Genomic DNA, 13,999 nt, shown 5'->3' with positions numbered 1-13,999 from the left:
CAGTACCGCCCCTCCGACAGTGCGGCGCTCCCTCAGTACCACCCCACCGACAGTGCTGCGCTCCCTCAGTACTGCCCCTCCGACAGTGCGTCCCTCCCTCAGTACTGCCCCTCTCACAGTGTGGCGCTCCCTCAGTACTGCCCCTCCAACAGTGCGCCTCTCCCTCAGTACCGCCCCTCCGACTGTGCGGCGCTCACTCAGTACCGCCCCTCCGACAGTGCGGCGCTCCCTCAGTACCACCCCACCGACAGTGCGGCACTCCCTCAGTACTGCCCCTCCGACAGTGCGGCGCTCCCTCAGTACCGCCCCTCCGACAGTGTGGCGCTCCCTCAGTACCCCCCCTCCGACAGTGCGGCGCTCCCTCAGTACCGCCCCTCCGACAGTGCGGTGCTCCCTCAGTACTGTCCCTCTGACATTGCGGCGCTCCCTCAGTACCCCCCCTCCGACAGTGCGGCGCTCCCTCAGTACCGCCCCTCCGACAGTGCGGCGCTCCCTCAGTACCGCCCCTCCGACAGTGCGGCGCTCCCTCAGTACCCCCCCTCCGACAGTGCGGCGCTCCCTCAGTACCGCCCCTCCGACAGTGCGGCGCTCCCTCAGTACCCCCCTTCCGACAGTGTGGCGCTCCCTCAGTACTGTCCCTCTGACAGTGCGGCACTCCCTCAGTACTGCCCCTCCTAACACGCCCAGGTTATTAATTGATTGAGATTAATGCAGTCCTGGTGGATTAACTTCAGAGATATAAAACTGACACAGGGCATTCTCTGTGATCTGAGTCTTTATTATTAAGTGATTTCGTTAAAAATTGAATTTCTTTTTTCAGACATTTCTCCTTGCTCCCCCACACCCCAGCGTACATCGCCGCTTCGTCGCGTTCCTCAGACATGCTCCGGTAGGATTTGTTTCTTGGTTCCGGTCCTGTTAAAAACACAATTCCCAAACCTGAGTGTCGCAGATTTCTGATGCATGCAGCCTTGTGTGTAAAGCTCCCTCTACTGTCCCATCAAACACTCCCAGGGCAGGTACAGCACGGGGTTAGATACAGAGTAAAGCTCCCTCTACACTGTCCCATCAAACACTCCCAGGGCAGGTACAGCACGGGGTTAGATACAGAGTAAAGCTCCCTCTACACTGTCCCATCAAACACTCCCAGGGCAGGTACAGCACGGGGTTAGATACAGAGTAAAGCTCCCTCTACACTGTCCCCATCAAACACTCCCAGGGCAGGTACAGCACGGGTTAGATACAGAGTAAAGCTCCCTCTACATTGTCCCATCAAACACTCCCACGGCAGGTACAGCACGGGTTAGATATAGAGTAAAGCTCCCTCTACACTGTCCCCATCAAAAACTCCCAGAGCAGGTACAGCACGGGTTAGATACAGAGTAAATCTCCCTCTACACTGTCCCATCAAACACTCCCAGGGCAGGTACAGCACGGGTTAGATACAGAGTAAAGCTCCTTCTACACTGTCCCATCAAACACTCCCAGGGCAGGTACAGCATGGGTTAGATACAGAGTAAAGCTCCCTCTACACTGTCCCCATCAAACACTCCCAGGGCAGGTACAGCACGGGTTAGATACAGAGTAAAGCTCCCTCTACACTGTCCCATCAAACACTCCCAGGGCAGGTACAGCACGGGTTAGATACAGAGTAAAGCTCCCTCTACACTGTCCCATCAAACACTCCCAGGGCAGGTACAGCACGGGGTTAGATACAGAGTAAAGCTCCCTCTACACTGTCCCATCAAACACTCCCAGGGCAGGTACAGCACGGGTTAGATACAGAGTAAAGCTCCCTCTACACTGTCCCACAGGAGATATAACTGGTTCTGGAATTCTATATAATGGGATTGAACAGGAAGGGGTTGGGTCCATTGGGATTGTGTACAGTGGGAGTGAATAGGAAGGGTTTGGGTCCATTGGGATTGTGTACAGTGGGAGTGAATGGGAAGGGGTTGGGTCCATTGGGATTGTGTACAGTGGGAGTGAATAGGAAGGGGTTGGGTCCATTGGGATTGTGTACAGTGGGAGTGAATGGGAAGGGGTTGGGTCAATTGGGATTGTGTACAGTGGGAGTGAATGGGAAGGGGTTGGGTCCATTGGGATTGTGTACAGTGGGAGTGAATAGGAAGGGTTTGGGTCCATTGGGATTGTGTACAGTGGGAGTGAATGGGAAGAGGTTGGGTCCATTGGGATTGTGTACAGTGGGAGTGAATAGGAAGGGGTTGGGTCAATTGGGATTGTGTACAGTGGGAGTGAATGGGAAGGTGTTAGGTCCATTGGGATTGTGTACAGTGGGAGTGAATGGGAAGGGGTTGGGTCCATTGGGATTGTGTACAGTGGGAGTGAATGGGAAGGGGTTGGGTCCATTGGGATTGTGTACAGTGGGAGTGAATGGGAAGGGGTTGGGTCCATTGGGATTGTGTGCAGTGGGAGTGAATGGGAAGGGGTTGGGTCCATTGGGATTGTGTACAGTGGGAGTGAATGGGAAGGGGTTGGGTCCATTGGGATTGTGTACAATGGGAGTGAATGGGAAGGGGTTGGGTCCATTGGGATTGTGTACAGTGGGAGTGAATGGGAAGGGGTTGGGTCCATTGGGATTGTGTACAGTGGGAGTGAATGGGAAGGGGTTGGGTCCATCGGGATTCTGTACAATGGGAGTGAATGGGAAGGGGTTGGGTCCCTTGGGATTGGGTACAGTGGGAGTGAATGGGAAGGGATTGAGTCCATTGGGATTGTCGACAGTGTGAGTGAATGGGAAGGGATTGGGTCCATTGGGATTGTGTACAGTGGGAGTGAATGGGAAGGGGTTTGGGTCCATTGGGATTGTGTACAGTGGGAGTGAATGGGAAGGGGTTGGGTCCATTGGGATTGTGTACAGAGGGAGTGAATGGGAAGGGGTTGGGTCCATTGGGATTGTGTACAGTGGGAATGAATGGGAAGGGGTTGGGTCCATTGGGATTGTCTGCAGTGGGAGTGAATGGGAAGGGATTGGGTCCATTGGGATTGTCTGCAGTGGGAGTGAATGGGAAGGGATTGGGTCCATTGGGATTGTGTGCAGTGGGAGTGAATGGGAAGGGATTGGGTCCACTGGGATTGTGTACAATGGGAGTGAATGGGAAGGGATTGGGTCCAGTGGGATTGTGTACAATGAGAGTGAATGGGAAGGGGTTGGGTCCATTGGGATTTGAGTTATTGTGAAATGGGGAATCACAGACTGCACGCCTCGATGGAACGGGCCTGTTGCTACGGAGCATGCCCTGTGCAGGCACCTCTGCAGCCTAACGGTACTCACAGGAAGCAGGACCCTATCCCGATCGCCATGGCAAACAGCACGACGAAAAAGTGGAGGATGAGCCAAAGGGTGGCCGTCTCCGACGACGCGGGCAGCACCTTCTGTTTACCTGTGCGGACAAGGTGAGTGGAGGAGGAAAAGAAAGACGATGGTTAGACGGAGTCAAGGTGGCGAATCAGATACCGAGCCACGTTAAGGAGATGTTCGGGACAGCTGAGCAAAAGCTCGGTCAAAGAGGGAGGATTTATGGAGCGTCTTAAGGGAGGAGAGAAAGATTCCCATTTCTCCGCCGCCTTTCACCACCTCAGGACGTCCCAAAGCGCTTCACAGCCAATTAACCACTTTTGAAGTGTGGTCACTGTTGTAATGTAGGAAACACGGCAGCCAATTTGCGCACAGCAAGCTCCCACAAACAGCAATGTGATAAATGACCAGATTTTGTGATGTCAGTTGAAGGATAAATATTGGCCCCCCAGGACACCGGGGAGAACTCCCCCCTGCTCTTCTTCGAAATAGTCATGGGATCTTTTACGTCCACCTGAGAGGGCAGACAGGGCCTCGGTTTAATGTCTCATCCCAAAAGATGGCCCCTCCGACAGTGCGGCGCTCCCTCAGCACCGCCCCTCCGACAGTGCGGCCCTCCCTCAGTACCGCCCCTCCGACAGTGTGGCGCTCCCTCAGTACTGCCTCTTCGACAGTGCGGCGCTCCCTCAGTACCGCCCCTCAGACAGTGCGGCGCTCCCTCAGTACCGCCCCTCCGACAGTGCGGCGCTCCCTCTGTACCGCCCCTCCGACAGTGCGGCGCTCCCTCAGTCCTGCCCCTTCGGCAGTGCGGCGCTCCCTCAGTACCGCCCCTCCGACAGTGCGGCGCTCCCTCAGTACCACCCCTCCGACAGTGCGGCGATCCCTCAGTTCTGCCCCTCCGACAGTGCGGCGCTCCCTCAGTGCCGCCCCTCCGACAGTGCGGCGCTCCCTCAGTACCGCCCCTCCGACAGTGCGGCGCTCCCTCAGTACCGCCCCTCCGACAGTGCGGCGCTCCCTCAGTACCGCCCCACCGACAGTGCGGCGCTCCCTCAGTACCGCCCCTCCGACAGTGCGGCACTCCCTCAGTACCGCCCCTCCGACAGTGCTGTGCTCCCTCAGTACCGCCCCTCCGACAGTGCGGCGCTCCCTCAGTACCGCCCCTCCGACAGTGCGGCGCTCCCTCAGTACCGCCCCTCCGACAGTGCGGCTCTCTCGCAGTACCGCCCCACCGACAGTGCGGCGCTCCCTCAGTACCGCCCCTCCGACAGTGCGGGGCTCCCTCAATACTGCCCCGCCGACAGTGCGGCACTCCCTCAGTACCGCCCCTCCGACAGTGCGGCGCTCCCTCAGTACCGCCCCTCCGACAGTGCGGCGCTCCCTCAGTACCGCCCCTCCGACAGTGCGGCGCTCCCTCAGTACCGCCCCTCCGACAGTGCGGCGCTCCCTCAGTACCGCCCCTCCGACAGTGCGGCGCTCCCTCAGTACCGCCCCTCCGACAGTGCGGCGCTCCCTCAGTACCGCCCCTCCGACAGTGCGGCGCTCGCTCAGTACCGCCCCTCCGACAGTGCGGCGCTTCCTCAGTACCGCCCCTCCGACAGTGTGGTGCTCCCTCAGCACTGCCCCTCCGACAGTGCAGCACTCCCTCAGTACCGCCCCTCCGACAGTGCGGCGCTTCCTCAGTACCGCCCCTCCGACAGTGTGGTGCTCCCTCAGCACTGCCCCTCCGACAGTGCGGCACTCCCTCAGTACCGCCCCTCCGACAGTGCGGCGCTTCCTCAGTACCGCCCCTCCGACAGTGCGGCGCTTCCTCAGTACCGCCCCTCCGACAGTGTGGTGCTCCCTCAGCAATGCCCCTCCGACAGTGCGGCTCTCCCTCAGTACCGCCCCTCCGACAGTGTGGTGCTCCCTCAGCACTGCCCCTCCGACAGTGTGGTGCTCCCTCAGTACCGCCCCTCCGACAGTGCGGCGCTCCCTCAGTATTGCCCCTCCGACAGTGTGGTGCTCCCTCAGTACCACCCCTCCGACAGTGCGGCGCTCCCTCGGTACCGCCCCTCCGACAGCGCGGCGCTCCCTCAGTACCGCCCCTCCGACAGTGCGGCGCTCCCTCAGTACCGCCCCTCCGACAGTGCGGCGCTCCCTCAGTAGCGCCCCTCCGACTGTGCGGCGCTCCCTCAGTACTGCCCCTCCGACAGTACGGGGCTCCCTCAGTACCGCCCCAGACGGCGGGATATTCGACTAAGGGGGGCGTCGCCGGCCGGCCGGAACCTACCCTACCTTCCTCCGCCTCCCAACCCAGGGGGTCCCTTTCTAATCGGCATCCTTGCCCCTCCCACACACACACACGCCTACCCTTCAGTAAGAAGACGGGAGGAGGAGACGGCGGATATTCGACAATGGAGGGCATCGCCTGACCGACCCCGCCCTCACTTGACACCGCGGACTGTGAGCTGAAGTGGGGTGGGGGGTGGAATGCCTGACCCATCGTCCTCTCTCACCCCTCCCCCAACACACACGCACACATCACCTACCCTTCAGGGGAGGAGACGGAAAGCTCGGACCGGGAGATATTCAACTGCGGAGGGCATCGCCGGATGGACGGACGGAACCTGACGCCAGAGAAATTTATCGAAAATTACGGCACAGAAAGAGTCCATCGTGCCGGCCGACAAGGAGCTCTCCAGCCTCATCCCACTTCCCAGCTCTCGGTCTGTCGCCCTGTTGGCTACGGCGCTTCGAGTGCGTATCCAAGTACTTTTTAAATGTGATGAGGGTTTCTGCCTCGACCACCCTTTCAGGCAGTGAGTTCCAGACCCCCGCCACTCTCTGGGTGAAAAACATGTATCGTGATCAGTTGCGGGGTGGGTGGAGGGTGGCGGGGTTTGGGGGGCATGTCATGAATCTTATCATGACTCATGAAGTAACACTGGGCGGCCAGCTGGTGGCGCCGTCCAAGGAGTATAAATACTCAGGCGTGAGCCCAGCTTGCTCAGGATGTTTCTGTAACCAGGAACTAGTGATGTAACTAGAATCTCATGGTTTTGAAGCAGTTGATTAAAGCCTTGTTTTATACTCAAACCAAGTATTCAGTAGTCTTTTTACATCATCTTCCTCCCCCAACACACACATTCAATAAGAATGGGAGGGGAGGAGACGGGGAGCCTGGACGGCTAGATATTCGACTATGGGGGGCATCGCCGGCCAGACCGAACCTGCCCTCGCTTGATGCCACGGGTCCTGATCGGTTGCAGGGGGGGAGATCCCTGTCCCATGTCGCTCCCCCTCCCAATCCCACCCACTCATTCCCCCCCCCCACAAACACACCTACCCTTGAGTAAGAAGACGGGGGAGGAGACGGCCTCACCCCTCCTGCCGGAGATGCCGGCCTTGCAGAGGTACTCGCTGGGGTCCCCCTCCTTGACGAAGCGGAAGCGGAGCTCGCTGTCGGGGCCACGGGAGGTCATGGTGACGCGGTCCCGGTAGCCGGGGTCGACCCGGGGGGCCCGGCCGGTGGCCTGGTCCACCTGGGCCACGGTCAGGTTGGGGGCGCGCGGCGAGTCCCAGCGCACGCGGTAGCGGGTGTCGGGGCCGGCGTGGAGCGCCACGATCCGGCAGCTCAGCGTGGCCGGGGAGCCCACCCGGGCCCTGACCGTGACCGAGGTGTTGAGGGCCAGGATCTCCGGCCGGGACTGGGGCCAGGCGACGGCGGCTGTTGAAGGATGGACACTTGGCACCACATCTAGAGGGAGAGCGAGAGACACAAGGCATCACATAGAATCACAGCCAGTTTACAGTGCAGAAACAGGCCATTCGGCCCAACTGGACTATGCTACCCCCCTCCTCATCTCACCCCATCCTTCTATTCCTTCCTCCCTCGTGTCTTTATCCAGCTTCCCCTTAAATCCATCTGCGCTATTCGCCTTGACCATTCCAAGCTGCTAAATGTCTTACTGGAGGCTTCATTATCAGTTCCAGGGGCACAGGGGCTGGAGGGAGGGAGGGAGGGAGGGAGGGAGGGAGAGAGGGAGCGTGGGAGGGAGAGAGAGGGAGAGGGAGGGAGAGAGAGAGGGGGAGAGTGGTAGGGAGCGAGGGAGAGATGGAAAGAGGGAGAGAGGGAGTGTGTGAGGGAGAGAGAGAGGGAGTGTGGGAGGGAGAGAGAGAGGGAGTGTGGGAGGGAGAGAGGGAGGGAGAGAGAGAGGGAGTGAGGGAGGGAGAGAGGGAGTGTGGGAGGGAGAGAGGGAGGGAGCAAGGGAGAGAGAGGGGGAGTGTGGGAGGGAGAGAGGGAGGGAGCAAGGGAGAGAGAGGGGGAGTGTGGGAGGGAGAGAGGGAGTGTGGGAGAGAGAGAGGGAGTGTGGGAGGGAGAGAGGGAGTGTGGGAGAGAGAGGGGGAGTGTGGGAGAGAGAGAGGGAGTGTGGGAGAGAGAGAGGGAGTGTGGGAGATAGAGAGAGGGAGTGTGGGAGAGAGAGAGGGAGTGTGGGAGGGAGAGAGGGAGTGTGGGAGAGAGAGAGGGATTGTGGGAGACAGAGAGGGAGTGTGGGAGAGAGAGGGACTGTGGGAGGGAGAGAGGGAGTGTGGGAGGGAGAGAGGGAGTGTGGGAGAGAGAGAGGGAGTGTGGGAGGGAGAGAGGGAGTGTGGGAGGGAGAGAGGGAGTGTGGGAGGGAGAGAGGGAGTGTGGGAGAGAGAGAGGGAGTGTGGGAGGGAGAGAGGGAGTGTGGGAGAGAGAGAGGGAGTGTGGGAGAGAGAGAGAGAGTGTGGGAGGGAGAGGGGGAGTGTGGGAGAGAGAGAGGGAGTGTGGAGAGAGAGAGGGAGTGTGGCAGAGAGAGAGTGTGGGAGGGAGAGAGGGAGTGTGGGAGGGAGAGAGGGAGTGTGGGAGAGAGAGAGAGAGTGTGGGAGAGAGAGAGGGAGTGTGGGGGAGAGAGAGGGAGTGTGGGAGAGAGAGAGGGAGTGTGGGAGAGAGAGAGGGGGTGTGGGAGGGAGAGAGGGAGTGTGGGAGGGAGAGAGGGAGTGTGGGAGAGAGAGAGAGAGAGTGTGGGAGGGAGAGAGAGAGTGTGGGAGAGAGAGAGGGAGTGTGGGAGGGAGAGAGGGAGTGTGGGAGGGAGAGAGGGAGTGTGGGAGAGAGAGAGGGAGTGTGGGAGGGAGAGAGGGAGTGTGGGAGGGAGAGAGGGAGTGTGGGAGAGAGAGGGAGTGTGGGAGAGAGAGAGGGAATGTGGGAGGGAGAGAGGGAGGGAGAGAGAGAGGGAGTGTGGGAGAGAGAGAGGGAGTGTGGGAGAGAGAGGGAGTGTGGGAGGGCGAGAGGGAGTGTGGGAGAGAGAGAGGGAGTGTGGGAGAGAGAGAGGGAGTGTGGGAGGGAGAGAGGGAGTGTGGGAGAGAGAGAGGGAGTGTGGGAGAGAGAGAGAGAGAGTGTGGGAGGGAGAGAGGGAGTGTGGGAGAGAGAGGGAGTGTGGGAGGGAGAGAGGGAGTGTGGGAGAGAGAGAGGGAGTGTGGGAGAGAGAGAGGGAGTGTGGGAGGGAGAGAGGGAGTGTGGAGGGAGAGAGGGAGTGTGGGAGAGTGAGAGGGAGGGTGTGTGAGGGAGAGAGGAGTGTGGGAGAGAGAGAGGGAGTGTGGAGAGAGAGAGGGAGTGTGGGAGGGAGAGAGGGAGTGTGGGAGAGAGAGAGAGAGAGAGTGTGGGAGGGAGAGAGGGAGTGTGGGAGAGAGAGAGGGAGTGTGGGAGGGAGAGAGGGAGTGTGGGAGAGAGAGAGGGAGTGTGAGAGAGAGAGAGGGAGTCTGGGAGGGAGAGAGGGAGTTTGGAGAGAGAGAGGGAGTGTGGGAGAGAGAGAGGGAGTGTGGGAGAGAGAGAGAGTGTGGGAGAGAGAGAGGGAGTGTGGGGGAGAGAGAGGGAGTGTGGGAGGAGAGAGGGAGTGTGGGAGGGAGAGAGAGAGTGTGGGAGGGAGAGAGGGAGTGTGGGAGAGAGAGAGGGAGTGTGTGAGGGAGAGAGGGAGTGTGGGAGAGAGAGAGGGAGTGTGGGAGAGAGAGAGGGAGTGTGGGAGAAAGAGAGGGAGTGTGGGAGGGTGAGAGGGAGTGTGGGAGAGAGAGAGGGAGTGTGTGAGGGAGAGAGGAGTGTGGGAGAGAGAGAGGGAGTGTGGGAGAGAGAGAGGGAGTGTGGGAGAGAGAGAGGGAGTGTGGGAGAGAGAGGGATTGTGGGAGGGAGAGAGAGGGAGTGTGGGAGAGAGAGAGGGAGTGTGGGAGGGAGAGAGGAGTGTGGGGAGAGAGAGAGGGAGTGTGTGAGGGAGAGGGAGTGTGGGAGAGAGAGGGAGTGTGGGAGAGAGAGAGGGAGTGTGTGAGGGAGAGAGGGAGTGTGGGAGAGAGAGAGGGAGTGTGGGAGGGAGAGAGGGAGTGTGGGAGGGAGAGAGGGAGTGTGGGAGAGAGAGAGGGAGTGTGGGAGTGAGAGAGGGAGTGTGGGAGGGAGAGAGGGAGTGTGGGAGAGAGAGAGTGAGTGTGGGGTGAGAGTGGGTGTGTGGGAGAGAGTGTGGGTGTGGGGAGAGAGAGGGAGTGTGGGGAGTGAGAGGAGGTGAGTGTGGGAGGAGAGAGGGAGTGTGGGAGGGAGAGAGGGAGTGTGGGAGAGAGAGAGGGAGTGTGGGAGGGAGAGGGAGTGTGGGAGAGAGAGAGGAGTGTGGGAGATAGAGAGAGGGAGTGTGGGAGGAGAGAGGGAGTGTGGGAGGGAGGAGTGGGAGAGGGAGTGTGTGAGGGAGGGTGGGGAGTGTGGGAGGAGGGTGTGGGAGGGGGGAGGGTGTGGGAGGGTGAGAGGGAGTGTGGGAGAGAGAGAGGGAGTGTGGGAGGGTGAGAGGGAGTGTGGGAGGGAGAGAGGGAGTGTGGGAGAGAGAGGGAGTGTGGGAGGGAGTGGGAGTTGTGGGAGAGGAGTGGGGTGTGGGAGTGAGAGGGAGTGTGGGAGGGAGAGGGGGAGTGTGGGTGTGAGAGAGGGAGTGTGGGAGAGAGAGAGGGAGTGTGGGAGAGAGAGAGAGTGTGGTGGGAGAGAGGGGTGTGGGAGTGTGGAGGGAGTGTGGGAGTGGGAGAGGTTGTGGGAGAGAGGGGTGTGGGGAGGAGAGTGGGAGTGTGGGAGGAGAGAGGAGTGTGGGAGGGTGAGTGAGAGTGTGGGGAGAGGAGGGAGTGTGGGAGGTGAGAGGAGTGTGGGTGAGAGAGGGAGTGTGGGAGAGAGAGAGGGAGTGTGGGAGAGAGAGAGGGAGTGTGGGAGGGAGAGAGGGTGTGGAGGGAGGAGGGAGTGGGGGAGGGAGGAGGGAGTGTGGAGAGAGAGAGGGAGTGGGGGAGGGAGAGAGGGAGTGTGCGAGAGAGAGAGGGAGTGTGCGAGAGAGAGAGGGAGTGTGGGAGAGAGAGAGGGAGTGTGGGAGAGAGAGAGGGAGTGTGGGAGGGAGAGAGGGGAGGGAGGGAGAGAGAGAGGGAGTGTGGGAGAGAGAGAGGGAGTGTGGGAGAGAGAGGGAGTGTGGGAGGGAGAGAGGGAGTGTGGGAGAGAGAGAGGGAGTGTGGGAGAGAGAGAGGGAGTGTGGGAGGGAGAGAGGGAGTGTGGGAGAGAGAGAGGGAGTGTGGGAGAGAGAGAGTGTGGGAGGGAGAGAGGGAGTGTGGGAGGGAGAGAGGGAGTGTGGGAGAGAGAGAGGGAGTGTGTGAGGGAGAGAGGGAGTGTGGGAGAGAGAGAGGGAGTGTGGGAGAGAGAGAGGGAGTGTGGGAGGGAGACAGGGAGTGTGGGAGAGAGAGAGAGAGAGAGAATGTGGGAGGGAGAGAGGGAGTGTGGGAGAGAGAGAGGGAGTGTGGGAGGAGAGAGGGGAGTGGGAGAGAGAGAGGGAGTGTGGGAGGGAGAGAGGGAGTGTGGGAGAGAGAGAGGGAGTGTGGGAGGAGAGGGGAGGGGTGTGGGAGAGAGAGGGAGTGTGGGAGGGAGAGAGGGAGTGTGGGAGGGAGAGAGGGAGTGTGGGAGGGAGAGGGAGGTGGAGGGGAGAGGGTGTGTGGGAGAGAGAGGGAGTGTGGGAGGGAGAGAGGGAGTGTGGGAGAGAGAGAGGGAGTGTGGAGAGAGAGAGGGAGTGTGGGAGGAGAGAGGGAGTGTGGGAGGGAGAGAGGGAGTGTGGGAGTGAGAGAGGGAGTGTGGGAGAGAGAGGGAGTGTGGGAGGGAGAGAGGGAGTGTGGGAGGAGAGAGGGAGTGTGGGGAGAGAGAGGGAGTGTGGGAGGGAGAGAGGGAGTGTGGGAGGTGAGAGGGAGGGTGGGAGAGAGAGGGGAGTGTGGGAGAGAGAGAGGGAGTGTGGGAGAGAGAGAGGGAGTGTGGGAGAGAGGGTGTGGAGTGTGGGGAGAGAGAGAGGGAGTGTGGGAGAGAGAGGAGTGGGGAGGAGTGTGAGTGTGGGAGGGAGGAGGAGTGTGGGAGAGAGAGTGGGAGTGGGAGTGGGGAGTGTGAGAGAGGGGAGTGTGGGAGAGAGAGGGGAGTGTGGGAGAGGAGAGAGGGAGTGTGGGAGGAGAGAGGGTGTGGGGAGTGTGAGGGGAGTGTGGGAGAGGAGAGAGTGTGGGAGAGAGAGGGGGAGTGTGGGTGAGGGAGAGGGAGTGTGGTGAGTGTGGGAGAGTGGGAGTGTGGGAGAGGGAGGGGTGTGTGGGAGAGAGTGAGTGTGGGTGGGAGAGAGGGGAGTGTGGGAGGGAGAGAGGGAGTGTGGGAGGGAGTGTGGGAGAGAGGGGAGTGTGGGAGAGAGGGGAGTGTGGGAGGAGAGAGGGAGTGTGGGAGAGAGGGAGTGTGGAGGAGAGTGGGAGTGTGGTGGGGAGGGTGTGTGGGAGTGTGTGTGGTGGGGGGGAGAGCGAGAGGGTGTGTGGGAGGGAGAGAGAGTGTGAGAGGGAGGAGGAGTGTGGGAGGAGAGAGGGAGTGTGGGAGAGAGAGAGGGGTGTGTGGAGAGAGAGAGGGTGTGTGGAGAGAGAGGGAGTGTGGGAGTGTGGGAGAGAGTGTGGGAGTGTGGGAGGAGAGTGAGGGTGTGTGGGAGAGAGAGAGTGTGGGAGAGAGAGAGAGTGTGGGAGGGAGTGAGAGAGTGTGGGGAGAGAGTGAGGAGTGTGGGAGAGAGAGGGGTGTGGGGAGGGAGAGAGGGAGTGTGGGTGAGACAGAGGGAGTGTGGGAGAGAGAGAGGGAGTGTGGGAGAGAGAGAGGGAGTATGGGAGGGAGAGAGGGAGTGTGGGAGAGAGAGGGAGTGTGGGAGGGAGAGAGGGAGTGTGGGAGGGAGAGAGGGAGTGTGGGAGGGAGAGAGGGAGTGTGGGAGGGAGAGAGGGAATGTGGGAGGGAGAGAGAGTGAGTGTGGGAGAGAGAGAGGGAGTGTGGGAGAGAGAGAGGGAGTGTGGGAGAGAGAGAGGGAGTGTGGGAGAGAGAGAGTGTGGGAGAGAGAGAGAGTGTGGGAGGGAGAGAGGGAGTGTGGGAGAGAGAGAGGGAGTGTGGGATGGAGAGAGGGAGTGTGGGAGAGAGAGAGGGAGTGTGGGAGAGAGAGAGGGAGTGTGGGAGGGAGAGAGGGAGTGTGGGAGAGAGAGTGGGAGTGTGGGAGAGAGAGAGGGAGTGTGGGAGAGAGAGAGAGAGGGGCTACAGCAAAACCTGGACCTGCTGGAGTCGTACTGCCAGACTTGGGCCCTGACAATAAATCCCAAAAAACCAAAGTCCTTGTGTTCCAGCAAAGATCCAAACATCAGGGACCCAAAATAAATTTCGCAGTAGGAACAACCAAAATTGAACAAACCACTAACTACACATACTTGGGCTTAAAAATCAGTTCTACGGGAAACTTCAAACTGGCTGTGAATGAACTGAAAGAGAAAGCAAGAAGGGCTTTCTATGCCATCAAAAAATCAATCCAAATAGAAATCCCAATTAGCATTTGGCTCAAAATTTTCAAATCAGTAATTGAACCAATTGCACTCTATGGCAGTGAGGTATGGGGACCGCTAACTCAACAAGAATTTGCAAAATGGGACAAACACCCAATTGAGATCCTACATGCAGAATTCTGTAAAAGTATCCTCCGGACTCAAAGGAAAACAGTAAACAATGCATGCAGGGCGGAACTAGGCCAATATCCATTAATAATCACTATCCAAAAAAGAGCCACCAAATTTTGGAATCACCTACAAATGAGCAATCCCCAATGCTATCACTACGACGCCCTGAAATGCCAAGAGCTGACCATAAAGAAGAATACCCTCAGTCAATTAGTCCTGGGACTCAGTGAAGTAACTACTAACAATACTAACAATAACCAGCCCCAGGACAGTGACAGGGTAACACAAAGAATTCGACCCAACACAATCGTCGCTAAGCAAAAGGAAAAATATCTGACATATTGGGCAGAAACAACAAAAACCCAAAGCAAACTCAATTGCTACTTGGCCCTAAACAGACAATACAACATAGCTGATTACCTGACCATGGTAAAGGATAACAAACTGAGAAGAACCTTGACAAGGTACAGACTTAGCGAACATAGCCTAGCGATCGAAAAAGGCAGACACAGGCAGACCAGGCTGCCAAGAGAGGACAGGATATGCTCTCACTGCAGTCAGGGAGTGGTGGAGACAGAGATGCACTTCCTCACAGCTTGTGGAAAATATCAGGGCATCAGGGAGAATTTCTACCAAAAATTCTCACAAATATGCCTGATTTCAGAATCTGAATGACAACCAAAAACTCCATTC

At 59.0% G+C, this 13,999-nt stretch overlaps 1 protein-coding gene across 1 annotated transcript; it reads right to left on the bottom strand.

Annotated features, from left to right (window-relative positions):
- Window positions 1-757: 757 nt before the first annotated feature.
- Window positions 758-13,997, bottom strand: LOC147086739 (uncharacterized). Its single transcript, XM_085978311.1, has 4 exons — window positions 13,940-13,997; window positions 6,645-7,055; window positions 3,296-3,404; window positions 758-915 (listed from the first exon to the last, which is right to left on the bottom strand). The coding sequence occupies exons 1-4, from the start codon at window positions 13,995-13,997 to the stop codon at window positions 876-878; spliced, it is 618 nt and encodes a 205-aa protein (XP_085834437.1). The 3' UTR covers window positions 758-875.
- Window positions 13,998-13,999: the final 2 nt, after the last annotated feature.

The sequence above is a fragment of the Somniosus microcephalus genome, unplaced genomic scaffold, assembly GCF_052327205.1.
Source record: "Somniosus microcephalus isolate GS21.2 unplaced genomic scaffold, FLI_Smic_1.0 unresolved_chr7, whole genome shotgun sequence".
Lineage (NCBI taxonomy): Eukaryota > Metazoa > Chordata > Chondrichthyes > Squaliformes > Somniosidae > Somniosus > Somniosus microcephalus.
Note: the sequence above shows the minus strand (reverse complement) of the source record. Positions and strands in the feature narration are given on the sequence as shown.

Excerpts from the sequence above, each read along its gene's own strand:
- LOC147086739 (XM_085978311.1), bottom strand. The coding sequence starts at position 13,997 with ATGGAGTTTTTGGTTGTCATTCAGATTCTGAAATCAGGCATATTTGTG. Across the intron at positions 3,405-6,644 it reads CCCCGTCTTCTTACTCAAGG|GTAAACAGAAGGTGCTGCCC; the intron begins GTAGGTGTGTTT and ends TTGTCCGCACAG. Across the intron at positions 916-3,295 it reads GGGATAGGGTCCTGCTTCCT|GACCGGAACCAAGAAACAAA; the intron begins GTGAGTACCGTT and ends TGTTTTTAACAG.